Raw genomic sequence first — 27,102 nt, 5'->3', positions numbered from 1 at the left:
ATATGACCCACGCTCCGCCCCGTCCTGGAGCTGGCGCTTGCTGGGAGATCGTGCAGCTCCAGGCGTCGCTCGGCATCCCTCCTGGCGCCACGGCGGCCACCAGCTGCTGTTCAGCTGCGACACCGACTCCTTGGGCTGGCCGCCCGCCTCCGGCGCCGCCGGCTGCTGCTCCTCTCCATCTTTTCCACCACCAGCTGCGGATCTCGCCCTGCAGCTGAGCCACCTCGGCGCGCAGTCCCGAGAGCTGGCTGTCCCGCTCGGACAGCTGCTCAGTGACCTGGGGGGAGAGGCAGGGGCGGCGTCAGCACGGGGAAGGGGCGGCGCCAGGCAGGTCAACAGTCTTATCAGCTTGGCCAGTCGCTCAGTGACCTGAGAGGGCCAGAGACAGGTCAAAGCAGGTTCCACGAACGGGACAGGGACCAGCCAACAGAAGTCACAAGGCCCAGAGATCAAGCGACGTGTCCTGTACTCCCTCCTGCTTTCTTACGCACCGAAGTGGCACCTACCGGGCCGGGCGCTGTGACTCACCTCTGCCAGCCTGGCCTTGCCCTCGTCCACCAGTTTGGAGAGCTCGTCCGTCTGCCGCCGGTAGCGGTCGAGCTGGGCGGCCGTCTCGGCCCGCTCCGCCTGTAGCGCCGCCGCCGAGTCGGTGCTGCGGCTCCAGCTGACGGGCAGTCCTTCAGCTGGGCGTCCCGTTCGGCCAGCTGGGCGTCCCGTTCGGCCAGCTGGGCGTCCCGCTCGGCTATCTGCTCCTCCCGCTGGTTACGCTCCTATAGCAACGGACGACGAGTAAGAGACAGCAGCACAGGATCATATAACAAATAAGCAGCGAGGTAGGTGTCGACATGATGATCCACGCTTTATCTCAGAAATCATTCATCATCTTTTTTGGTAGAATCAACGCAGATATAACCGTCTTCACCAAACTTGACAAAACCAAACCAAACTGACAAAGGTAATGTTTGCTTCCCCGAGAGGTTAAAAACAAGCCACAATGTCAGACAGTAAGAGCACGAGACGTGTAAACTACCGTGCGCTGATTATTGGAACTGTTCCTCCTACTCTCCCTGGGTACACTCAGTGAGCTTCAGCTGATGGCGGCCTCACCTCTTCGAGTTCGTCCTCACATTCGGCGATCATGCCGGTGAGCCGGTCGTACTCCTGGCTGCTGTTCCTCGAACTTCGCCTTCTGGGCGGTCAGCCGCGCGGCCGCCTCCGCCGTCTCGGTCTCCAGCCGGCGGCGGAGCTCGACAGCGGCCGCCTGTTCATTTAGCAGCTGATGGTCGCGCTCCGAGAGCTGCGAGCGCGCCTGACAGAAAAAAAACAGCAGAAAGGTTAAAGAATCGTTCACAACAGTTAGGAATACAGAAAAAGTCGACCCACGAACGAATAGTCAACCAAGAAAAAAAGCAGCAGACACGCAAAAAATCTGAAAACAGCAGCATTGGTCAATGCCGGCATCCTTTTACGTCACATTTCCATGAATTCCTTATTCAGACTTTCTAAAAGAAATATTCTTTCATTACTGTTTTATACGTATATGTACATATGTAACGCAAGTCAGGAGAACAGAATGATTTGCATATAAAAAGGCTAAGGGCAGTTTTATTGCGACGAATTTGCAGCTACAAAACTGACACCTCGTTTTGCACGTGGCACGTGCATAAGCCCGGGCACCGACGGGGGGGGGGCGAATATCCGCCCCCTGAGGTTTTTCGTAAATAGCGGGAGAACCGCAACGCGTAGCGCCGCGAAATTTGGCATGACTATTCCCCAATCAATTTTAACATTGTGTGCAAGTTTCAACCCTAGCTTCAAGGTCAAGCCACCAGGTCACTTCGAATGACCTCAAATCACTTTTTGCAACTTTGTCACCGTGTCAGAGCTACAGTAGATGACGGAGTCCTAAAGTTGCAGGATGTAATGAGGTCAATAGTAGCAGCTGCAATTTGAGTATCTCGTAATTTTGATATCGATGACCTAAGGTCAGGGCAATTTCTTGACCTCCCCATTATAAGTCAATGGGGGGAAAATCAACTCCCTGTTTTCCACTGAAACGCGTCGGAATGGCTAATATACCATAAATGACTTCGGAATAGTTAATACCATAAATGCACCAAAGGAGACTGCGCGCTTCTACCGAAAAGTGGCTACATAGGCTTCACCACCACATCTCTGTCCCGACGACTGACCCTGCATCTGCAGAGCGGCGGACCACAGCAGCACACCGAGACTGAGCACAACACCCGACTGACGCGACAAGAGATCGTGGCCAACACGTCCATCGTCGGAAGGGCTCGAGACCGCCGGCGTCTCGTCGCCCTCGAGGCCATCCTCATCAAGGAGAGAGACCCGGCCATAAATCGGCAGCTGAACGCTCGGGGTATTCTACAGCTATACGACGGGTGCCGCCTGACCACATAAGACGTGTGTCAGGCATAATAATCGGGTCATTTCTAGTGTGTGTGTACTTGTAGGTCATTTCTAGTTTATGTGTCTTTCATTATCGTGACTTTGAAATGTGTGTTTATTTTATCACATTTAAGATGCGTGATTTAGTTTAGATTATACATGTTAATGCCCGCTACTAAAAATACCTATGATAGCCATTCACGAGCGCGGTGATATAATTTCAAACTTCGTCGAGCGACCTAAAAATAATTTGACCTTTGTTCTTGAAAATGTATAGGGAATATACGAAACGCGTCGAACGATAAGGTCATTTAAATGTCATTTCTAAAAGTACTTATTATTATGAGCATCGGTAACATTATTTGAACATACCGAAGAACAAAAAGATCGTTCGGCAGATTGAGTCACTCAACAGGAAGTTGATTAACAGGAAAGCTGCTGTAGCATTCAATGAGCACTGCTATAATAATAATCTGCTTCCATCTCACACATAAATGACTTCATATATCAACCATGACCACCTTGAGGCCTTTTGCCCTTGGGCAACTGTAAGGTCGTGTGACATCATCAAAGGTCACCAAAGTTTTTTTTTTTTGCTAAAACTTACAAAAACGAGATACAGCCGCGCGGATGGCCTCATTATGTTCAGCTCGTCAAATCGCATCGAATATATGTACATAATGACCTTAAGGTCATGTGACCTGATGTCAACCTTTGACCTTGACCTTCCGAGGTCAACATTTATATGTTTCGATGCGGATCGACGAGAGGATCACGATGGACGATGGTGCTATTACTTATTGGTTTGTTGATTGTTCCTAGCTTGGATACTTCGAAAGTTATTCGAGAAAAACGCTCTTCAAATCTAGCGCCGCTATTTTGACTTTTTTGACCCCCGTGACGTCATCTTTGACCTGACCTGAAAAAGACCTCAGTAAAAATTGTAGACCTTGTCCGTGTGTCTGTGTACCCCATACCGTTTACCGCTTGTCGCTATCTTACTTCGTTCTCGAGATCTCAAGGGGGGGGGCGGACGGATATCCGCCCTTCCCCCGTCGGTTCTAAGTTGGCGCGGACCCCCGTCGGTGTGCGGTTATAGGGTTCACCCATATGCATCGGGAATAGTCCAATACTTGGTTACGAGCGAGCAAAGTCTAACGTAAAAAAGCAGAAATTTCTGAGTATGAGATTACTCAGAAATTTCTACTATTCTACGTAAAACATCGCTCACCTCGCTCGCTCGCTCGATGCTGGTGTTAGAACGCTCACACCATGGAATCGGGCAATGCCATCTCCGCAAACCAGCCGAAACCTTTCAACATTTAAAACCTGATACGATAGGCAGAAGCATGCAAAGGTAGATAGAAAAGAGGATCGCGGCGGTAGTGGGTACGGGATAGGAGCCCTAGGTTAGGCGAAGCCAATTGTGGGCACCTACTTTAAGCAGTAAATTAGTACGTATGTAAGTGAAGCCAATAGTTAGTGAGGTGACCAATTATGTGACCTGTGGGCTATGAGTTGTGACCCACCTCTGCCAGCCTAGCCTTGCCCTCGTCCACCAGTTTGGGAGCTCCTCCGTCTGCCGCCGGTAGCGGTCGAGCTGGGCGGCCGTCTCGGCCCGCTCCGCCTGTAGCGCCGCTGCCGAGTCGATGCTGCGGCTCTCCAGCTGCCGGCGCAGCTCCTTCAGCTGCGCGTCCCGTTCGGCCAGCTGGGCGTCCCGATCGGCTACCTGCTCTCCCGCTGGTTACGCCTATAGCAGTGGACGAGGCGTTAGAGGATCAGAATCAGGTAACGAATAAGTGATGAGGTAGCGTAAAAAGTATTCTAAAGTTCGATTAGGTTTTTGGTGTATGATATATCGACGCAGACTTATCCGCGTTTATCAAACTTTGCCAACAGAGAGTTGCTTCCCCGAGTAGTTGAAAAAAAATATTACTTACATACGAGCACGGGACGATGTTAGGGTGAACACTGAACGAACATGACGAGAACACTACCCTTGGCTGTGCACTGTGCAGTGTGTCACTGGGACTGTGTTCACTGGGCTCCCTCAGTGAGCTGATCCGTTTATCTCACCTCTTCGAGTTCGTCCTCACACTCGGCTATCATGCCGGTGAGCCGGTCGTACTCCTGTTGCTGTTGTTCCTCGAACTTCGTCTTCTGGGCGGCCAGCCGCGCGGCCGCCTCCGCCGTCTCGGTCTCCAGCCGGCGGCGCAGCTCGACAGCGGCCGCCTGTTCATTTCGCAGCTGCTGGTCGCGCTCCGAGAGCTGAGCGCGCGCCTAACAAAGGTACAAATTCAGAGTCATAAATAATATCTCGACCTCGACCTATAGATGAAGCTTCTCCATAGAATTACCTCCATTACCAGCGCTTTATAAATGCCAAAAGGAGCAGTTCAAGAGCCGAGAGGGTACGTCAGGCTACCACTATCTATCGCGACAAGACTGAACACACTAAGAGGGGTTCGGGTCTGGCGCCTCACCTGCTGCAGGGCGTCCTCGGCGTGGCTGATCAGAGCCGACAGCCTGTCGTGTTCCTTCTGGTACTCCTCAGAGAGCTGTTTCCGCAGAGTCTCCAGCTCGGCCGCGGCTGCGGCGCACTGTTTTTCTAGTTCTGCAGCGGCCGCAGTCCGCTGGTTTTCTAGTTCTGCTTCGGCTGCTGTCCGCTGGTTTTCTAGCTCGGTCTCGGCCGCCGTCCGCTGTTTCTCTAGTTCAGCCGCAGCAGATTTCCGCTGGTTTTCTAGCTCAACTGCGGCTGCCGCTCGCTGGTTTTCTAACTCAGCCGCGGCGGATGTCCGCTGGTTTTCTAGCTCAGCCGCAGCCGCTGCCAGCTGCTCGTCCCGTTCCGTTGAGAGCGCCGCCACCTGCGCCTCGTGGGAAGCCGCCAGGGAGGCGACCCGCGCCTCCGCCTCCGACCTCACGGAGGCGAGCACCTCGGTCATGTGGTCCAGGCTTCCCTGGAGGGCACAGGCGCCGACATTCCGGTCAGCACGGGAGGGACACTGCGATTGGAGCACGAAGCCTGCGATAATTTAGTGTGTGAATCAGATCGATCCCAGGTGAATAAGGCATATCAAATACCATCGCTTCGAATAAAACTTAGTGTACCTACATACATTTTGGTGCATCTAGTCTCATTGCTACGTAATTTATCACACACGGGTAAATATTAAATATACATTAACAACTAGGATTCAAAATGATCTATACGATAGTAACCTGCAGTACGAAGCTCGTGCAAAGTAACAGTGGACGCACCTGTAGCTGAATAAGGCGCTGTTGCGCCTGCCCGTCCTGCCGGGTGAGCTGCTCGTGTTGCTGCTGCAGCTTCTCGTGCTGCTGCTGCAGCTGCTTGTGCTGCTGCTGGAGCTGCTCGTGCTCCTCCTGGACGTGCAGAAGGCCCACCTCCCTCTCGTCTAGCTCGAACTGCAGCTGCGACTGACGCTCGGACGCAGAGTGCTGCAGTCGCTCCAGACGCCCTCTCGTCTCAGATAGTTTAGTCTTTAGGTCGTCGGCGGCCTGGCGCACGGTAGACAGCTCCTCCCTCAGCGCGGCGCCGGTGGCGGTCAGCTCGTCCCGTTCGGCAGTCAGTGCAGCCAGCTCCGACTCGAGCCGGGCCTTCTCGGCGGCCAGCGCGTCACGCTCGCCGGTCAGCGTCTCGGCCAGTTTCTCGGCTTCCTGCCGCTTGGATCGGACCTTCTGTAGACAGGCGGCCTGCGACTGCAGCTCCTCCTGGCGACTGGCTAGCATCTCGCGCAGGTCACTGATTTCGCGGCTCGCCTGCCGGCAGTCACCGCTGCTCTCGGCCGCTGCCGTCGCCAGCCGTTCCGTCTCGCGCGCGGTGCGCTCCTCTAGTTCAGAGAGCAGCGCGCGGCATTCGTCCCGCTCTGCCTCGGCGCGCGAGAGGCGCGGCGCCAGCTCGTCAGCACGCTGCTGCGCCTCCGCGGCCTCAGCGCGGGCCTCAGCCAGCTCGGCGGCGGCCCGCTCGGCGCGCTGCTCAGCCGCGGAGAGAAGCGCCTCGTGCTGCTCCTGGCCGGCGGTGGCGGCGGCCAGCGCGGCAGCCGCGTCGGCGGCGCTCCGCTCGGCGATCTCGTGCGCGCGCCGGGCGGCGGCGGCGGCCTCCTCTGCCCGCACCAGCCGCGCGGAGAGCGCAGTCAGCTCGCGGTCGGTGTCCTCAGCCTCCTGCAGTGTGCGCCGCAGCCGCTCGCACTCGCGGCTGTCGCGATGCTGCTGTTCGCGCAGCTCATCCAGGCCGGCCAGCTGAGCGCGCAGCTCGGTCAGCTGAGCCGTCTGCTTAGCCAGTCGCTGCTCGGCTGCCGCCGTGGCCGCGCGCAGCGACTCGTTGTCGGCCAGACACTGCTCGTTGAGCTGACGGAGGCCGGCGGCCACGTCTCGCTCATTAGCCTGCTGAGCGCGCGCGCTGGCCAGACTGGCGCGCGCGGCCACCAGGCGCCGCAGCAGCTGATCGGCTGTCTCGCCAGCGGCCGGGTCCTGGTCCGCCAGCTGCTGCTGCTGCTTCTCCATCTCAGCCTGCTGCTGGCGCGCCTCCTCGATACGGCGCTGCAGCTCCTGGTGTCCCTCCGTCAGCTCTGTGACCTGCGCAGCGGCGGCGTCCCGCTCGGCAGTCACGGCGCTCAGCCGCTCAGCCGCAGCTCGTTGCTCCGAGGAGACGCGCTCCAGACGCACCGACATTTCCTCCTTCTCGGCAGTGACCTCCCTCAGCTGGGACGAGACGTCCTCCCGCTCTTCCGTCACCGCCTCCAGCTCCACGGCCAGGCTGTCCTTCTCCACGGTCACCTGCTCGAGCTGAGCGGACAGCTCGTCACGCTGGGACAGCAGACTCCACACGTTCGCCTCGATCTTCTTTGTGCTGTCCTCGACGGTGGCGAGACGCGACTCGGCCTCACTGGCGTCCTCCTCAGAGACCATGACTCTGCGCTCGAGCGCCACTCGCTCAGCCGCCAGCCGGTCCCTCTCGGTGGTCAGCTCCTCCACGCGAGCCCGGAACTCCGCCACCTGGTCACTGGCCTGCTGCTGCTGCGCCGAAGCCGTCTCCAGCTGCGTCTCGAGCGTCTGCTGTTGCGTCGAAGCCACCTCCAGTTGAGACTCCAGCGTCTGCTTCTCCGCCGAAGCCGTCTCCAGCTGCGTCTCCAACGCCCGCTTCTCCGCCGTCAGTCCTGCCAGCTGCGTCTGCACGTTCTGGTGCTCCTCCGTCAGCTGTAACAGCTGCCTCCTGACGTCGTCCGTCTCCTGACGCGACTGCCGCAGAGCCGTCCCCGGCTCCGGCCGCTCGGGCTGAGGCGCGAGGGACAGATCAGCCAGCGTGGCGTCGCCGAACTGAACCGTCACCTCCTCGGGTGCCTGCTGCTCGCCGCTGTCCATAACGCTGATCTCGAGCGGCGCGGCGCTCTCGTCAGAGCCGGTCGCCGCCGTCAGGTCCAGCTGGGAGGCCTGCATCACGCAGGTCAGCTCCATGGGACTCGGCTCTGGGTCCGACTGCGGTCGGTCCGCGCACGTCAGGTCGAGATCGGCCGCCTGTACCACGCACGTCATTTCCGCCGGCTCCGGCCCGCTGCAGGTGACGTTCGGGTCTACGCCGGCGTCTGACTCGGCGGCGGTGTCAGTACGGGGCAGCGCTCGGATAAGCTCCAGCAAAGATGCGCCACCATCCGCCGGCAGGCCAGCCAGCTCGGCAAGCAGCGAGCGCGCCTTGGCCACTTCCGAGGCCAAGTCTGGTGACACTTCGGCCCGGTCCGCGGTGTCAGGAGCCTCCTGAGACAACTCTGCGTCGGCAGGCTTCTCGTCCTCTCCGCTCCGCTCCGCAGGACCCTCCTCACCATCATCTTCCAAAGTCAGACTCATACCGGCTGTTGAGTGATCGTTCAGCTGTGACAAATCAGGTACCGACAGAGCAGACTCGTTCTCGGCTCGTTCCTCCGACTCCGCTGGCCGCTGCAGCTGATCCAGCTGTGCCTGCAGCTGCCGCAGCTGTTCGTCCCGCTGCTCGAGCTCCGCCTGCAGCTGGCGAACCCGCTGCTCGGGCGAGTCACCGCCGGCTGTCAGTTGCTGCTGCAGGCGCCGCAGCTCCTCGTACACAGCCGCCACGTCGGCCGCCAACAGGCTGCGGTCCAGCGTCACGCCGGGGGTCAGCACGGACACCTCACTCAGCGACGATTGGTTGGCCAGAGCCGAGCGGCCGGCCGAGACCGAGCGGTCACCAGCCGGCGAGCCCGCCGCCAATGACTCGTCCATTTCGATACTCTCACTAAGCAGCTGGGACGCGTTACAGCCAGGTGTTCCCGGGGCGGCGGCGGGGGCGGGCGTGGGCGCGGCCGAGCGTCGGCGCAGCGACTGCAGCTCGTCGAACAGCGAGACGGCCTCGCCGGCGGGCGGCGCTGGCGGACGGAGCGCCGACAGGGACAGTCCTGAGACAGTCACATCTAGCGACATGTCCATCATGGATGCGTCGGCCGCGTCCGCCGGCCCGGGCGGCGGCGGCGGCGGCATCAGGCTGGGAGAGCCGAGCGCCGGCGCCGGCTGGCGCGGGTCCTCGGTCAGTGCACGGCGCCGCGCCTCCTCAGCGGTCGCCTGTTCGGCGGCGGACCGCTGCGCGGCCGCCTCCGCCTCTGTAACCAGCTGCGCCTGCAGGGCGGCCAGCTCAGCGCACGCCTTGTCCAGCTTCCTGTGCAGACCGGCGCGCTCCAGTTCAGCCTGCCGCTGCGTCTGCTCCACCTGCACACGCAGCTCCGCCCGGGACGCCTCGAGCTGACGCTGCAGGCGCGACACCTCCGCCTGCGCCAGCTCGGTCGCCTGCTCCGCCTCCGCCTTCAGGCGAACCGCGAGCGCCTGGTTTTCACTTCTGGCCGTCTCTAGCTGCACCTGAAGACCGGCCTTCTCTGCCTGCCAGCGTTTTTCGGCGATCTCTAGCTCCTCATGCAGTTTTCCCTCAGCAACGCCGCGCAGCCGCTCGTCCACCGCTGCCTGGAACTTCTCCTCGGAGATAGCCGCGGACAGCTCCCCTGCAGCTTCTCTATACGCCGGCGTAGAGTTGCGATCTCATCCTCCTGGCGCTGTGTCGCCGTCGTCACCTCAGCATCCATCTCTCGCGCGGCCTCGGGAGGCTCGGAGTCGTCGACCTCGGAAGGCTCGGAGTCGTCGATCTCGGAAGGCTCGGAGTCGGAGTTGGATTCTGGCCAGTCTTCTGGCGGCGCGTGTTCCTCTACAGTCGGCTCCGGCTGGCCATCGGCGGCCGGCGGGGCGGCGCACCTAGCTTGCAGGTGAAGGATAAGCTCAGTCTGTTCGGCGACGGACCTCTCCATTTCCTCCACTTTGCGTTGTACCACGCCAAAACCTCTCTCGAGTTCGGCCCTCTCCGCGGCAAAGGCCTCTGCCTGCGCAACGCGCGCTCGTTCAGCTTCCTCAGCGGCCTCCGTCAGGCGTTCGATCTCCTGACGCGCGGTCTCCAGCTCCTGCTCCGCCTCCTGCAGCTCCTCAGCGGCGCCCTCCGCCACCTCCTGTCTGGCCATCTGCAGCTCGTGGCGCATCAGGTTCCGCTCCTCGTTCTGTCGGTCGCGTTCAATGACCATCTCTCGGCGCACATTGTTGAGCGCCTCCAGCGACTCGTCCGTCGCTGCCGTCAGCAGCTGCTCCGCCTGCTCCCTGGCCGTCTCCAGCTCGCGGCGGAGATTGTCGATCGTCTCCATTGCCACGGCGTCGTCATTCTCCCTTTGCAAATCGGTAGTCACCATCAGCTGCTCCGTTTCGGCCCGAGCAGCCGCCAGCTCCCGTCGGAGGCTGACGATGGTCTCCTGCAACCGAGCGACGTCGGTCTCCTGAGCTACAGCGTCCGTCTCCTGGGCTCCGGCAGCCGTCTCCTGAGCTGCAGCGTCCGTCTCCTGAGCTCCGGCAATCGTCTCCTCAGCTCCAATATCAGTCTCATCAGCTCCGACGGCCATCTCCTGAGCTACAGCGTCCGTCTCCTCAGCTCCAGTATCCGTCGCCTCAGCGCCAGCGGTCATCTGAGCTCCGACAGCCGTCGCATCGGCTCCTGTATCCGTCTCCTTAGCTCCAGTATCCGTCTCCTGAGCTACAGCGTCCGTCTCTTCAACTCCCATAGTCGCCTCCTCAACTCCAACAGTCGTCTCCTGAGCTCCGGAAGCCGCATCCTGAGCTAACGCGTCCGCCTCCTGAGCTCCGGCCTCTGTTTCCTCGGCTCCGACGTCCATTTTCTGAGCTCCGATGGCACCCGCTAGCCGCTGTCTCTCCTCAGCTGCCGCTAGCTGCTGCTGCAGACGGGCGATGGTTTTCTGTACCTCAGCCGTGGCCGGCACGGACGTCTCGGGACTCGTGGAAGCCTCGCGCTGAGTTACTTCCTTAGCGTCAGCCAACTGCCGTTGCAGACAGACGATGATTTCGCGTAGGTTAGCCACCAGATTGTCATCGGTCTCCATCTTCTCGTCTGACGACGTCGAGTCAAGAGGCCGTGGCTGGTCTTTGGCGGCGGCCAGCTCCGACTGGAGTCGCTCGATGGTATTTTTCAGCTCGGCAGCCTCAGACGCAGAGACCAGCTGACGGCCTTCCTCCCTGGCCGCGGCCAGCTCCGTTTCCAGACGCTGCACTGTGTCGGCTAGTCTGTCTCTGTCTGCAGCGGCCGCTTGCAGCGTGCGGTCCTGCTCCTCTAGTCGCAGGGCGAGGGCGGACTGCTCCTCGCCAGCCGGCATCCCACTCTGCGGCTCATGCGTGCCGCAGGCCGAGGCGGTTGTCTGTTGTTCCGCCTGCACCTCGAGTGCGGACGCCAGACGTTCGTTCTCCGCCCTAGAGGCAGCCAGCTCTTCCTCCAAACGACGAACAGTTTCAGCCAAAGATCGGTCATGCTCTGAGCTATCCGACGTAGCAGACAGCCGCTGTACTTCCTCCTTGGAGGCTGTCAGCTCCTGCTCTAGACGGTAGACGGTGTCAGACGACGCTGTCAGCTCCTGCTCTAGACGGGTTACGATGTCCGTAAGATCAGTGGCAGAAGACAGCCGCTGGATTTCCTCCTTGGAGGCTGTCAGCTCCTGCTCTAGACGGGCGACCGTGTCAGACGAGGCTGTCAGCTCCTGCTCTAGACGGGCGACAGTGTCCGTTAGTTCAGTGGCAGAAGACAGCCGCTGGACTTCCTCCTTGGAGGCTGTCAGTTCCTGCTCTAGACGGCAGACCATGTCAGACGAGGCTGTCAGCTCCTGCTCTAAACGGGCGACCGTTTCGGCAAGTTCCGTAGTAGAAGACAGCCGCTGGACTTCCTCCTTGGAGGCCGTCAGCTCTTGCTCTAGACGGCAGACCATGTCAGACGAGGCTGTCAGCTCCTGCTCTAGACGGGTTACAGTGTCTGCAAGTTCAGTGGCAGAAGACAGCCGCTGGACTTCCTCCTTGGAGGCTGTCAGTTCCTGCTCTAGACGGGAGATCGTTTCGGCAAGTTCCGTGGCAGAAGACAGTCGCTGGAATTCCACCTTGGAGGCTGTCAGCTCCTGCTCTAGACGGCAGACCATGTTAGACGAAGCTGTCAGCTCTTGCTCTAAACGGGCGACAGTTTCGGTAGGTTCCGTGGCAGAAGACAGCCGCTGGACTTCCTCCTTGGAGGCTGTCAGCTCCTGCTCTAGACGGCAGACCATGTCAGACGAGGCTGTCAGCTCCTGCTCTAGACGGGCGACAGTGTCCGTTAGTTCAGTGGCAGAAGACAGCCGCTGGACTTCCTCCTTGGAGGCTGTCAGTTCCTGCTCTAGACGGGCGACAGTTTCGGTAGGTTCCGTGGCAGAAGACAGCCGCTGGACTTCCTCCTTGGAGGCTGTCAGCTCCTGCTCTAGACGGGCGACAGTGTCCGTTAGTTCAGTGGCAGAAGACAGCCGCTGAACCTCCTCCTTGGAGGCTGTCAGCTCCTGCTCTAGACGGCAGACCATATCAGACGAGGCTGTCAGCTCCTGCTCTAGACGGGCGACAGTGTCCGTTAGTTCAGTGGCAGAAGACAGCCGCTGGACTTCCTCCTTGGAGGCTGTCAGCTCCTGCTCTAGACGGCAGACCATATCAGACGAGGCTGTCAGCTCCTGCTCTAGACGGCAGACGGTGTCAGCCAGTTCAGTGGCAGAAGACAGCCGCTGAACTTCCTCCTTGGAGGCTGTCAGTTCCTGTTCTAGACGGCAAACGGTGTCAGACGACGCTGTCAGCTCCTGCTCCAGGCGACTGACAGCGCTGGCGGCCTCCTGACGCTCCTGACGTAGCTGCTCCACCTCCTTCCGCAGCAGCTCGACCTCGCCGCCCTCGTCTGTGGAGAGAAGAGACCACCGTCAGAATATGAAGCCCGGGTCAAACATCCAGCAACGCTCTTCGCGCGACAATCGAACAGACACGGCCAGACAAGAGCCTCAGGATCGCCTGACGGCACCCTCCGCTCAGCAACCGAGCCGCGGCTGCTGACACTGCGGGAGAAGTCTCAGCCAATTAAGATAATACGACAGCTGCTGCAGGGATCACTGAGAACGCATTGGAAAACGAGGTAGGAAGAAATGCATAAAAAGTGATGCGGTGACTCTAATTGGACAGCTGGATATATTTTTTTAAATAAATTTACTGTTGCGAGCAAACCTTGCTAATATGATGTGACCGCACCCACCTGCCGCAGCCGTCTGTCCCTCCTCTGCTATGTCGTCCAGCGGCGCTAGCCGGTTCTCGGATCCAGCCAGGTGGAGGCCGGCGCGACGCCTCTTGCGGTGACGACCCTCCTGTGAACAGAACGGACACGGGCTGTTAGTCGTAACACGGGCCGTGGACACAACTTCTAAATCGTGACACGGACACGGTCGGATCATTTGTGCGTTGGGTCACGCCGGCCGGCGGCTCACCTAGCAGCTGCACAACGCATCAACGGGGTGAGCAATTTGGGAATTAACTCGGAGCGAGCCGTACGGAACACAACATCGTATCACGTGTTCCAAACGCCTTCACATCTACCTGGTAGGTACCAGACTAGGTACCATAGCTATCCGACAGTATGAAGTGCCGTGTGCTCGAGGCGCTGTCCATGTCTCTCACCCTTTCTCCGTTACTGGGGGAGGGGGGGGGGGGGCACCAGTCTGTGTGATCTCTCCCTCTCCCCTTTACCTGGTCGATTGGCAGCGGCGGCGGAGGGGGCGGGGGCAGCTCCACCGTCTGCGTCGCCGCGTCCACGCTGATGGGTGGCGAGTGCTGCGGCGCCGCGTCCATACTGGTTGCGCGGCGCTTCCTACACGTGACGCGGCTGACCGGCGGCGGCGCGGGCCCGGCCCCGTCCGCGACGAACACAGAGCCGGCCGCCTCCTGTCGGAAAGCAGGAGGATAGGAATGGTGAAAGTGAGGACAATAAGAGAGGTTTTCACTCATACCATAAAAGTTTAACCATAATCACAGCTGAGCGTTTTGCGCTCGCGATGCCGGTCTCCCCGCGCCACTCACGTCTGGCGGCGGCTCGGCGAACTGCGAGTCCGACCGCTCGGCCACAGGTGGCAGCAGCAGCGGCCGCTGGAACGGTGCCAGGCTCTGGCGGCTGCGCTGTAAGCCGCACCACGTCATCCGCCGCTTCTTCCTCTGGGACCTGGGGAGCGCCGGGAGTAAAGATCACAAGACAAGCACCACCTTCAACCTACCACGCGATAATGTAAGCTTTCAGCTCGAGGACACGCGATCAAGCATGATCAAAATGGTTATGTAAGACATGCCCGATGCTCATGCATAGACCACACCTATCCGTGCTTCTATCCTCAGGATACTGAAATCCTTCTCCTTCAAGCCGCGACCCCCTCCGGGCTGGACAGGCAACTTTATCTCATGCGGGCTGCTCCCTTGGAGCGGCACTGCTGCTCCTGAGGGAGCGCACCCCGTAGCCGGGTGCAGTGAGTGCCTTGGGGCTGGGTGGCCTGTCCTCTGGACGGGCTCAGCCCCGGCGACTCACTAGGGTGCCTGCCCAGACCAATGTTTCCCCCTAATTCCTATTATCCTTCCGGCTCTGCAATGGTCTTGTCGACCGAAAGGGCCTAACCCAACAAAACAAACAAAGCATAGACCACCGTTCCGTGCTTCTATCCTCAGGATACTGAAGTCCTTCTCCTCCACGCCGTAACCCCCCTCCGGGCTGGACAGGCAACTTTATCTCATGCGGGCTGCTCCCTTGGAGCGGCACCGCTGCTCCCGAGGGAGCGCACCCCGTAGCCGGGTGCAGTGAGTGCCTTGGGGCTGGGTAGCCTGTCCTCTGGACGAGCTCAGCCCCGGCGACTCACTAGGGTGCCTGCCCAGACCAATGTCTCCCCCTAATTCCTATAATCCTTCCGGCTCTGCAATGGTCTTGTCAGACCGAAAGGGCCTAACCCAACAAAACAAAACAAACAAACAAAAAACAAAAACTCATGCATTAGCACATTGGACACATGCGTTGCAAGATTCAGCTGACTAGCCACACTGAAGGTCATGTTAATTACAATACCGCCGTGCCCGGTAAGCAGCACATGCAGTGTACAACATCAGCCGACGAACCAAGGCCCACCGATGTCTCCCCGCCCCGCACTCACGCGGCCAGCAGCTGCGGTTTCTCGCTGGGAGCCGAGCTGACGACCAACTTCTCGGTGAGCTGTCGCAGCCGCTCCTGCAGCTCTGTGTTGCGCTTGCTCTCCTCCGCCAGGGCGATTTGCATCTCCTCCACCTCCGTGGCGCGGTTGGTCTGTTTGGCCTGCTGCAGTTCAGCCCGCAGTCCGTGGATCTCGCGCTTGAGTCGCTTCAGGTGAGCCGAGTCGGACATCACCTGCGGACGACAGAGCGGGGTCAGACAGGGTGGGGAACGGGGTGAGACTTCGGAGAGAGCAGCGGGGCAGGGACTCGACCATATAGGCGGAGACGAGCTCTCGCACACGGAGATACCCAATAGATAGCGTGCGAATATTACAGTAGCCAAATCTTGACTATGACTTGACTATGAGCCGGATGATTCAACTTCATTGATTATCACGGCATTATGAAGCTTACGAAATGATAAGTACCCAATGAAGCAAGCCATGTCTGGTAATATTGATGCAAAGGAAGCAGCAGCTTTACACATAGGTCATAAGGAGAAACGCATCCGCAGCCCATTAAATTACCACAGCTCGCTGCTCTGGGACACACGTTCCCGTCACAGCATTGCCCCGATAATTTGAAAAGCTTCCCCAATTCAACTCTGTTATTCGTTCTGCAGAAGTCTGGTCAGAGCGACCAGCTTACCTCGTTAATATGCGGTTTGTTCTTGATTGTCTTGGCTCGGCTGGCGAAACGCAGCGTGGAGTGGGTCTCCTCGATGGCGGCCGGAGTCACAGTGCAGATGATGGCCGTCTGAGGGGATAGGGGGAAGCAGGGGGGGGGGGGGGTTATGAGATTCCAGACGGTGTGGCGAATGCAACACGAAATGGGACTGAATTAATGTCACATGGCGAGAACACGTTTATTCGCACACCCACGATCGATAGTAATTGGTATCCCAACGTGACTTAATCTAAGCTGTGACATCTGACCAAGAGCGATCCAGTGTGACCTGACCTGTGACCTCTGACTAATGGCATCACACGTCCGTTATCGGACTTGTAACTGGAGACCAAGGATCCCACGTAGTGACCAAGCCTGACCTACGACCAAGAGCTCGGCAGCACATTGACCCGGCCTGACCTCTAACCAAGGCCTACCACATAGTGACCCGTTTTGACCTTTGACCCAGGACTACCAGGACCCTTGACCTGTCCTGACCTTGGCATTGCCACCGAGCGACGTCTGCAGGATGCGCGTCAGCTTGCTGTTGCGGTAGTTGATGAAGGGGGCGCCCTCGCTGAGTTTGCTGATGACGTTCCCCAGCTCGAACAGAGACGAGTTGATGGCACAACCCTCGCGGAACCTGGAGGTCAGGGTAAAGATAAATCATAGGTCATTTGTTTATTGGGGCTTAAGGGCGCGCCGACAACAAGGTCATTTTGCGCCCAGTACGGGCATTAAGTGCTTCAAAAGAGACGAGCAGACTTCGCGTAAGTCGATACAAACGTCACATAACACAGATTGACTGTTCTATCAGCCCCACTCACCAGTCTGCCACCAACACACATAAGTCAGTCTGAGTCTACCCGTTCCACCTCCCCCGTCCTCACCTGTCTCCGGTGGCTCCGGTCTGCCGCGCGCGCTCCGAGCCGGCCAGGTCGACCAGGTTCAGGTGGGACACCACCACGGCGTCCTCATCTCCGTCCTCATCACGCACGCGCGACTCGATGATGATGCGGAAGATGGTGTGACTGCGCGAGCTGCGATCGTTCATGTTGGTGACGCCAAAGTGGCGAAAGTTCTCGCCGCGGCGCATCAGGCTGAGCAGCATCTCAGGCGTGTTGACACACTGCTCACGAAGGTCGGATACGTACACCTGGGGGTGGGGAGGGGCGGGGGAGGTGAGGGGGTGCGGACTGAGGGGCAGCCCGCTCCAAGAGACGGCGCCCCATCGGTGGCAATGACAGTTACCGACTACAAATTGAGATAAAAAAGTTAGTGATAGAGCCAGGATCGAATATTCTCGCCTATTATAGATCAGAGACCCCCAAATGCTTGATCTTTCCCAGCAATATGTTTTGTTTTGGTTCACTCGATATTGCAGCTGAATGTCACATAATCTTTTTGGGCAAAATATGCCGAATTTACAGCGTATATAACACTAAGCGCTAACATTTCGTAACAAATACAGTGAATAAGGACAGAAATGCAGAGTTTGGCGGCAGCTGACGTGATACCATCTGTCCCCGGTCCTACACTCAGGCGCCACAGTCTAGTGGAGCGGCAGGCTGCTGCAGTCAGCATCTTACCTGGCCCTGCGGATCCTCGTGAATGCGGAGTCCCTTGGAGGTACGCGGTCCCTCAGACAGCAGGTCATCCACCACCTGAGAAGACAGAGGAGGCAGCGATCAGGGGACGATGAGACGTTCCACGACACTGCATATGACTGTTCTGCCGGTGTGTTTGGTGTACGCGCCGCCTGTCGGTTTGTGGATACCTGAGACCACCCGCCGCCGGTAGTGGCCACAGGCGGCGCTCTGTCGAGCGGCTCACTAGATCGTAGCGTTAGATGAGCAGACAACTTCGTAACACATAACCAATGCGCCATCAACTACAACTGACTCCTAAATAAGAGACTAAATCAATCGAGCACATGGTTAAAATTTAGACATACGGGATAGCAGAAAGCATTGCACAATGCACACTGCTTCTTTACTTTCCTGTTCGCTGAATTCGAAAATTGCCATCAATGCACATTTTACCATCTTCCGCACTTGTTGCAGCCGAGTTCTACCAGGGCCGGGCCGGAATCTCCCATCCCCCGCTGGGCACGTCACTTACCTCTCGGTAGATTTCCATGTAGCTGACTCGGATCAGGTACTCGCGGTCGGGCGTCTGCTCGATACAGTCGAACATCTGGTGCACCACGCGCGGGATGGTGCCCGGATCCGAGTCGTTGCCCAGCATGGTGTGCGTTTTGCCTGCGGCAGCGGCCAGCCCGAACACAGTCAGGTTGGGAACGACTGAGTTGACGGCAAGGGGGCGATCTGGCTACTGTGGGACTACCAGGGAGAGGACAGCGGTGCGATGGAAAACGAAAACACATCATTGCTGTCCGAGTCCGTCTAGAGAGTTAAGCTGAAAACGAGTACACTCATCAGAACAAGCAGACATAGCAACGGCCACCGCTAAACCGATTTTTACCCCGGAAGAACCGCAGAACCAGCCTCACACATGTAATCATGCACGCACTCTATCTATATAAAAATGAGTTATTATATCTAAAAATACACAATCCTTTAACACATTCACTTTTTAGAAACCTTTGCATAATGAATATCCGAACGAAAGCAACGTTGCAAGATGCGCAACATGTCTCAATTAAATCAGATACGTTATCAACGAATCAATGAAAACAAAATAAGTAAAAACACTAAAGTTGACAACTTCCTAAGTAAGATCGCAAATGAATACATATAACCAGTGAGTACAGTCTCTTCGAACTGTGCCGAATGGAAGGATCATGCTGTTGTTTTTCGAGCGACAGATGCCATAGCCGGACACACCATGCACCCAGACAGCCTGAAATAGACAGAACGTCACCGGAGGACGCTGTCAGTGTCCGTTCCTCCGTCGGGAGCGCCAGAAGGGACCAGCAGATGGAGACAGCCTGTGTCACGTCGGTATGTTGGGAGGGAACCGAACTGACGTATCCGGCATCCAGCAATACCATCAAGCCAACCGCGTCTTGTATGTCCCGTCGATCGGTCATCAATGTGGCGGTCGGCGCCGACCTGAGTCAGTTACCTGGTTAGAGGCTATAGACGATTGAAACGAGCAGTGACGGTCGTAACCACAGATCGATTACAATTTACATATGACCTGACGGGCCCGACCCGATACGACAGAACCGGCCGTACCGCGGAAGCTGGGGCATAAGTTTCTCCGTCGAGGGGGATAAAGGGGGCGGAGCCAGGATCCGAGTCCGACCACCGTCGAGCAGCGACGGTGGGGATTGGGGGGATGGGGGGGGGAGAATTATGAGACTGAAATCTAACACCCCGACGTCTGATGAGGTGTGGGGCTGGGAGGGTGAAATCCGAGTCCCCGACGTCTGACGAAGTGTGGGGGAGGGGGGGGGAGTGAAATCATACACCAGACTCCGTCAGCAGGCGGCGGGGATTGCCGGACGGCAGTCGGCGCTAACGCCGTGAGTTCCTTACCAGATGATGTTTGACCGTAGGCGAATATCGTAGTGTTGAAGCCGGCCATTGCAGAGTTGACCAGCTCTTCAACAGTGCCTGAAACAAACGATGGCAAATCAGAGTTTTGACATCTCGAGCCTCAACATTTGAGTGAGTTCAAACAATAATCAATACTACCTGAAATGCACCTAAAAGTTAAAACAAATAGAATGCAAGAGTGACAGCTATGAGCATACCTTTGTCCATGAGCATGAGCCTATGCTAGCTGAAGCAAAAAAAAAAAATCAACTCACCTGAATAAACGTCTGCATTTGTTGCAGCTTCATTATATACTTTGTCGAAGACATATGGTTGACAAAGTGCATTACCAGTCCCAGGATCGAGCTGGAACAACGATTTATCTTCGCTTGTTTTCCAATGTTTCTTGAGGTCATCGTTCAACTCGCGTTTGATGAGCTCTCGGACACGGACCGAAACACTGATGTTGCAATCGGTCATATTCTCGTTTAACTAAAGCCACCAGGCAGATTAGCGCTCAAATCGACCATAAAGCTTTTATGCCCCTTTATTGAAACACATCTTCACCACGATTAACAAAATTGTCAAATATCTAGCAGAGCATCGTCCTCACCCCGACCGAAATCTTCTCAAACTGCCGACGAGTTATTTCAAATTTGGAACGAGTGCTTCCATATTTCTGCCTCTGTATGAAGGAAACTATAAAACTTTCTCACGAATTAATTTTTCCGATTTTTTTTTAGAAGAAACGATGATTCCGTTTCTTCATTTCTTCAGGGAGAGTAATAACTTCAAAGCATCTTATTTCATTTATCATTTTTTCAAACAAAAATAAGGGAAAAATTATGCTATAGAGCTATTTCAAATGAAGGATTTCCCTTATTGTAGTTACTGCGCAGGTTTTGTAGCTGTTTCTAATTGTAAACAAAGTAGTTGTAGTAGACTGGTGGCGCGAAGGTAGTAAAATTTATAGAGGAGGCGACTGTTATTTATTTATCGTGATTATTGCTGGCAGGGTATATAGAACAACATCGCAGGAGTGTGTTAGTATTACTCCCGTTTGTTATTCTTATTGGTTGGCAGCACATCGACATGATATACTGTGGTAAATTTGTCTCGTTTACATAACATTTTTGACGAGGCTTTAGTTCATTTTGATTTATTTTGCGATAATTCCGATGCATTGATCTTTGCATGTTTAGAAGGGATATTTTTTGTAAATTTTAAAGTACCATTGGCATATTTTGCAACATAATGGGCGGAGCTGAGCTACAAACTTGCAACAATTCCTATGTAAACGGGGCTTTTGTTTGTGTTGTGCTAGGAACTGGAACAGGCATTTCATTCTGCATCTGTCGGTATGTTTTTCAAATAAAACTTATAAAATGCTAGGGTGCATGTTTCAGTTTTTTCATAAGTTTCAGAGGATGGAGGGCCTTCAAGTTGTACCCTGCTTGATCTGCAAAACCACCTGATCAACTCGAAAAGCTTGTATCAAGAGAAAACTATGTATACAAAAACCCCTTTGATAACAAAGCTCTCAAAAATAGTTCGCAAAAGACTGGAGACACATCTGGTAAGTTTATAATCCCTGGGCCCCTGGCCATATGAATATGTGAGTCCGTTGTTGATGCTGTTACCACTGTAACAAGGATGCAACAGCACATTGGAGTGATGGTGCAGCAGCAGACATCTGCCCATCGAGTTGAAGTGGTTGATTGTCAGTTGCGTTTTCTCGTGCAAGCAAGTCTCAGTGTTCATGAGGAAAGCTCCAGAAAGCACTTGAATAGTTGAATAAAAGAATGAAAGCACTTGCTTCAATGGTGGTGAAATCTCTTTTGCGTCCTGAGCTCAAACTTGAATAAAAACCACACCATGCTGTAGCCTGTAGGTAACAAACCATATAATCCTAGAACTCTGTTCATGCAATCATATAATGCTACAAATCAGGTACACCACTACAAACAGAAATAACAAAACCTAATCTAACCTGGCCTAACCTTACTTAACATAGCTTAATCTAACCTGACGGCTGACAGCATGTGGTTGGGTGTGACTTATGAATGTATTGTTTAAAAAGTCTCATAAATATTGATGTTTAGACTTTATAACCTTAGAAGGATGTTTTCTTTCTATACATGCTTTTGTTCTATGAATTTATTCAGTTTTGAAAGGGTGCAAAAGGAGGAAATTGCCTCAATGGTTCATTTTCTATTTAGGCTGGAGATGAAATGAAAAGTAGACAGACTGGTGATCACTGATAAATACCAATACCATATTTGTCTCTGTAATACAGTTTGAGCTTCATTTGTTTCTGGCAGGTTCCTCCAGCAGAAGTTTGTGGAACATGCCACTCTCTTCTGGATCTTGTGGATGAACATGAAAGCAAACTACTGGCTTATGAGAATGAGGTGAGGTAGCGCAAACAATGTAAATCGTATGAAATGCTACATGCCATCCTTTGTTTGCAATGCTTTGGTAAATAAATTTTCTTCTTTCTATGACCTGCATCAGTTGCTGTGGAAGATAGTGCAGTCCTACAGCCTGCGCTTACAAATAGGCTGTATTATATTTCAACAATCACCATTCTAAGATCATCATAATCACATAATTCCACCTCTTCTTTATCTGTTTTTTTTTTTGCCAAGGTGCGACTCAAATTCAAGCTGCCATTTCCCATCGTGTTGGAGGATAAGAACGACGTTGCTCCGCCTCCGTTCGACGACCAGCCAATCGGCGAGCCACAGATGGGCAGCGCGGCCAATGCCGAGCTCGAGCCGGGGCCCGATGACGTCATTGTGTCGGCAGACGACACCGGATTGGTCACCGTGACCTACAGCCAGCCGGACGCCGACTCCGGTATGTTGCACTGTCGATAGTCTTCTTATTCTGGCAGACAGTGTGTCTATTACAGACTGGTTGGGAGGGTGACTCGGGGCCAGGAGGTACGCTATCAATGATTTTAGCGCACTCCAACTGCACGGGTGTCAGTTTTATGTGTCAGTATGTCAGTTCCCACCAGTACCGCAGACTATCCACGTCGAAAATCTAATGACGAGCACCGGAATAGGATTGAACCCGGGGTATCTAATTACCGAGTGTCCGATGTTTTGACCAATATTCTTACGGGATGGACTGATGCCCTACCAGCCACTACTGTCCACCTATGTGTGCAGCAGTGTGATTAATCCCTCCTCCCTCCTTTTGTCAAACGCCGCCCAACCGCCGGGCACGAGCTCCTGGCGTTGTCTGTTTGTATGTGTGTGGATGCGCGCGCACGGTGGTATGACCAGTGTCCTCTCTTTTCGTTCAGACGCGGGCCGACCGCCGGGCCCCAGCTCTCCGGCAGTCATATGGGACGGGGACTCAGACCAGCAGATCATCATATTCAAGGTCAGTCCCTGTGATGTCACCCAGCTCCAGCAGGGAGGCAAGTAGAACAGTTGTCCGGAGGAAACAGCGATATTCTGTGTGAATTGACGGATATTTGTCACCGGAGGGGTAAAATCGGGTGACGTTATCTTTTTTCTTACCGGATTGCAAACGCCGGAAGCATCTTTCGCTTCGACTATCTCTTTGTGATGTCGTCGACTGACCATCAGTGGTTTCGTCCACTGTGGTCCATCCACTGACGCTGCTGATCCGTCGCACTGACTGACTGTCATGTGTTCTGTTTTAGGAGGAGGAGACGCCCGTGGTCGGTCTGCTGGACGATCTGGTGCCCGCCGAGCCACCGGTGCGTATCCGTCTCGCTCTACGCGGGTTTCACCAAAATTTGATTTATTAGCGAGTAGCGATTTATTAGCGATTTATTAGCGACAAACGTTTTTGAGCTATGATGGAATCGTTTTGGATGCAAAGCTGATTTAAAAACTGTGAATTTTACAACGGCACAATGGTCAATGAGTTAGTCATGTTCGGCAAATAATGCGAATATCCAATCGATTTCCAGGGTTATTCAACGACTTTTTAATTGTCTGTCAATGTCTGCACTGTTACATGTTTTGCTGCGTTCTTTCCGCTATCATAAGTGCTTAACGGATATTGGATAGATTATTCGTCCTATTGCATGACCTATTGATCTTTTCACACGCACTACAGCGTCCTGTTTGACTGTGCTGTTTCCTATATCGCCAGGTGGCCAGACCAGTTCCGTCAGCCACCAGCCGACCGCCAGAGGTGTCCAACCGACCACCAGCAGTTTCCAGTCACCCCCCGCCGCCGCCACCGCTGCCACCACCGCCACAGCCGCCCGTTCAACCGCCGAGTGTGTTCTTCTGCGACGTCTGTGACGCACCATTCACATCCACCGAAATGCTGGCTAGTACGTAGTGTGTGTTGGACGTGGTGGATGATACTGTTGTTTATCTGAGCGGGTCTTGTGTTAAGACCTAGTTTTTGATGTCGAAAGTGATATGCATAGTTGTTGTGAGGTCTTGTGAATTGTTGCGTGCTTTACCAGACTGCGCCAGGCGACTATTCGCTTCCGGAGCGCCGGTATTATCCCACTATACTCAGCGCCTCCACTGACTCCTCTGTGACCTTTGACAGGTCACCGCAGCACCCACCCGCTGCTGCGCTTCCAATGCGTCTTCTGCGCCGAGCGCTGCGCCACCACGAAGGAGCTCAGCCGACACATGAATGAGGCGCACGCCGACCAGCTGATGCCCTGTGGCCACTGCGACAAACGGTTTGCCACCAAAGCCGGTCTCAAGCAGCACGTCAAACAGCACGAGGAGAGGAGGCATGTCTGCCCGCTCTGCCCGCGCAGGTGGGTGAACTACGGGAATGACGCGGCGGCGAGAGTTGGGTGACTTGTGAGGAGGCTGCCAGAAGAAAGTTGGACATTGTCTGGACTTTTTGGAGATGTTTGGTATGGCCTGCGTCTGAATATTCATTTATTAGTTTTGTAGTAGTATCTAATGATAAATTTATTCGGACCAGCTGTTTTCTTGTAACCTTTGTACGTGACGGTGTGTACTGACTGGATTTCTGTCTAGTTTTTTTTTTCTTACTGCAGTGTCCTATATAATATTTCGTGATGGTTTGCCTCCCCAGCTTGCCAACAAAGTAACCCGGCCCTCCCGTCTCCCCCGTACCCAGGTTCGTCGCCCTGCACGACCTACAACTGCACTCTATCTACAAGCACAGCGACGAGCGGCCGTTCAGCTGTGATGTCTGCCGGCGCACCTTCAAAACGCTCTGCATTCTGCGCCGGCACAAACTCCGACACACCGGCCTGAAACCGCACACCTGCGCTCACTGCGGTACGTCAGACTGGATAGGGGCGCCATACCATGACGGTCATTGGGTGATCGTGTATAGCTCCACTCCTTACGGAGTATTTCTAAATATTTTATGTGCGATGACGGATGAAATGATCCACTTTTGTCACTGTTGAAAAATAGCCATCTTGTAGAATAGCCCTATAAATAATTTCCTTGTGGCTTTGAATTTCAACTAAAAATTGTTTGTACGAAGGAAAAACTCGTCGCTACCGGTATACACACGTCTGACGTGTGTTCCTCTCCATGTGACCTCCAGGCATGACGTTCACCCACAAGTTCGCCATGGAGGCCCACGCGGTAAGTCACCAGTCGCACCGGCTCAAGTGCGCCACCTGCGGAAAGAAGTTCGGCCTTCAGCGCTCTTTGGAGCAGCACATGAGGCTAATGCACCGACAGGAGGTGTATGTCAGCTGAGTTACACCGACAGAGAGTGTTTGTCAGCTAAGATACACCAACAGCTGGTGTTTTATGAGCAGCTGAGGGACACCGATATAGGAGGTGTTTGTTAGCTAAGTTACACCGGCAGCAGGTGTTTGTCAGCTGAGGAACACTACCAGCGGGTGATTGTGAGCTGTGTTACACCGACAAGAGGTGTTTTGTCAGTTGACGGACAATGACAGGTGTTGGCCAGTTGACGGTACGGACCAGATTGCTGTGATCGGTATGAATGAAGAAATATCATAAGTCAGTTATACTTTATTGGACTTGGATGTGTGTACTCAGTGTATTAATATTTGAGTCTGTGTAACTGGATACCAATCAGTTGGCAGTGATATTTTGTGTCGCCTTTTGAGGTATGATCGGAGTCGTATCCGCTCGTGGTTTCTGTTCAGGCCAGTGTTCTGACATAAAAAGCAGACGTCATTGCAGACCCTGCGCGGTTTACGGAGCCGGGCTGGAAGTCCGGCGCTGTACTGTAGCGTGATGCTGCTGGGCTTTCTCGTCTACCTCAGGAGTCACGCCACACTGATTGTCCGTATTATGAGGCGGAACGCCGTTTATAACAATGCATTACATTTTCAACTGACAGTGTTGGCGCCCAACGGAAATACAAGAGTGCGCTTTGCAACATTTTTGAACGTTTTTGTCCGTTCAGTAGACCGGCGTGGTTTTACATCGCGTAACATAACGCGTCACACATGTATCTGCCAATCACATATGGGACAGTACAAGCTGACGGACATGATCTCGCGTCGGACAAATTTTGTCATAAATGATCTACTGACGCGTGCACTGTGGAATGAACAACGAACCAAAAACTTGAGGACAAATTCACAATACAGGCGTGCTGTAGACATTCATCGACCGCCTACGACAGCAATATTTTCACATTTTCATTCCCTTTCTGTTTCATTCGGGGCCTGCCCTTCCATCCTAAGTTCACGGGTCTGGGGATAGAACATGTGCCCCAGTTTAGTACCATTCGGCGAACAGCATCTGTTTCAGTCCAGTTTCAGTCCAAAACTGGCCGGTGACACTGGCTGTTCCAGTCCTCATCAGTGGGCAGTCCATGGGCGGAGGGACATGTATTCCCTTCAGTAGCAATTTAAGGCAGGTGACTGGCCGGGTGTTCCAGTCAACAACAGCCCATGAGCAGCAGACATATTATGTTCCAGTCCAGTACCAGTCCTTGGGGAACGGACAGGTGCTCCAGTCCACTTCATCAGTCGTCCATGGGCGGCGGCGGCGGGATGTTGTCAGCCTCCTCCGTGTCCTCTGTCCCTCCGTCCTCTGCCTCTCCCTCCGCCGTTCCTTCGCTCTCCCCGGTGGTTTCCGTGTCTCCTGTGCCCTCAGTACTCTCTCCCGTTCCCTCAGTGCTCTCCCCACCCTCCACCAGCGGCTGACGCTCTGGGTCGGTCTCGGACGGACCGCCTCCACCGCGACTCGGCCACAGAAGTATCACCCAGCCCCTGGCCGGGGAGAGATGGCGGCCCGCGCTCAGCGCGCACGCCTGGGACGTCTGCACCAGCCGGTACGCCATCAGCGCCGCCAGTTTCACACCAAACAGCCACCAGAGCGGCGCCACCGTCGAGCTGGCATCGCTGGCTACCGCCTCTGCCACGGCGCTCGCGCAGCCGCGGTCAAACACGGTCAGGTTGTTGGCTGGGTCGTACGCAAACATGACCCGGTTAGCGAACTGCTGCCGGCAGTAGATGGGCGACTCGGGGTCACAGCAGCTGAAGGGCACTTCATTGAAGAAGAGCTCGTTCTCTTTTGGCGCTGTGAGCTCCGAGTTTCCGAGCTGCGGGACGAGTGCGTTCTGAGCTTCGATAGAGCCGTACTTGGCTAGTGAGTAGTAGGACTCATTGGGTTTAAGGCCAACCATCAGACGTCCGAGTAGGTTCATGTAATAGCGCTCCTTGTAGACGCCCGGCCGCAACCAGTCTGTCAGGAACCAGTCGGTGAACCCGCCGGCGCCGCAGCAGCTCAGCTCTTGCTGCACCGTGTCGAGATACACCTTCAGTTGCGGATCGTACAGGTAGTCCCACATGGCGTTGGCGAATGCCGTGTGGTACTGACGCTCTAGGTCGGGTCCGCCGGCAAGCTGGGGCCCGCGGGCAGCCCTGGCGGCCACCAGGCCGGCGGCGGCCAGCTCCGCCAGCACGTACAGGTAGCCGGCGAGC

At 55.4% G+C, this 27,102-nt stretch overlaps 2 protein-coding genes across 7 annotated transcripts; one reads left to right on the top strand and one right to left on the bottom strand.

Annotated features, from left to right (window-relative positions):
• Positions 1–11: 11 nt before the first annotated feature.
• On the bottom strand, positions 12–19,813 carry LOC122370597 (centromere-associated protein E-like; the record flags this gene model as incomplete). Its single annotated transcript, XM_043346315.1, is given in 18 exon segments — positions 12–277; positions 529–627; positions 666–770; positions 4,489–4,692; positions 4,896–5,369; positions 5,671–9,459; positions 9,462–12,709; positions 13,058–13,166; positions 13,546–13,740; positions 13,876–14,014; positions 14,985–15,214; positions 15,670–15,777; positions 16,186–16,330; positions 16,578–16,843; positions 17,277–17,351; positions 17,809–17,948; positions 19,191–19,268; positions 19,466–19,813. Coding segments are annotated over 18 exon segments (9,875 nt in total), but the record flags the coding sequence as incomplete, so codon positions are not given.
• Positions 19,814–20,116: 303 nt separating this feature from the next.
• LOC122370594 (zinc finger protein 771-like) lies at positions 20,117–25,554 on the top strand. Of its 6 annotated transcripts, none has more exons than XM_043346310.1 (10): positions 20,117–20,147; positions 20,615–20,766; positions 21,512–21,601; positions 21,839–22,049; positions 22,504–22,583; positions 22,870–22,926; positions 23,328–23,514; positions 23,742–23,961; positions 24,294–24,457; positions 24,735–25,554. In XM_043346310.1, the coding sequence occupies exons 2-10, from the start codon at positions 20,698–20,700 to the stop codon at positions 24,890–24,892; spliced, it is 1,236 nt and encodes a 411-aa protein (XP_043202245.1). In that variant the 5' UTR covers positions 20,117–20,147; positions 20,615–20,697; the 3' UTR covers positions 24,893–25,554. The 6 variants fall into 6 exon arrangements, with proteins under 6 accessions (XP_043202245.1, XP_043202242.1, XP_043202243.1 ...); XM_043346307.1 differs by having other exon boundaries at positions 20,133–20,233; XM_043346308.1 differs by having other exon boundaries at positions 20,140–20,233; positions 20,609–20,766.
• Positions 25,555–27,102: the final 1,548 nt, after the last annotated feature.

Source organism: Amphibalanus amphitrite, unplaced genomic scaffold (genome assembly GCF_019059575.1).
Source record: "Amphibalanus amphitrite isolate SeventyFive unplaced genomic scaffold, NRLGWU_Aamphi_draft 001148F_arrow, whole genome shotgun sequence".
Classification (NCBI taxonomy): domain Eukaryota; kingdom Metazoa; phylum Arthropoda; class Thecostraca; order Balanomorpha; family Balanidae; genus Amphibalanus; species Amphibalanus amphitrite.
The sequence above is the reverse complement of the archived record's forward strand: the minus strand, read 5'-3'. Positions and strand labels throughout refer to the sequence as shown.

What these genes read in the sequence shown, in the direction of transcription:
- LOC122370594 (XM_043346305.1), top strand. An exon ending in AAAGACTGGAGACACATCTG is followed by an intron (nt 20,767 to 21,511) that starts GTAAGTTTATAA and finishes TGTTTCTGGCAG; the next exon opens with GTTCCTCCAGCAGAAGTTTG. An exon ending in TACTGGCTTATGAGAATGAG is followed by an intron (nt 21,602 to 21,838) that starts GTGAGGTAGCGC and finishes TTTTTTGCCAAG; the next exon opens with GTGCGACTCAAATTCAAGCT.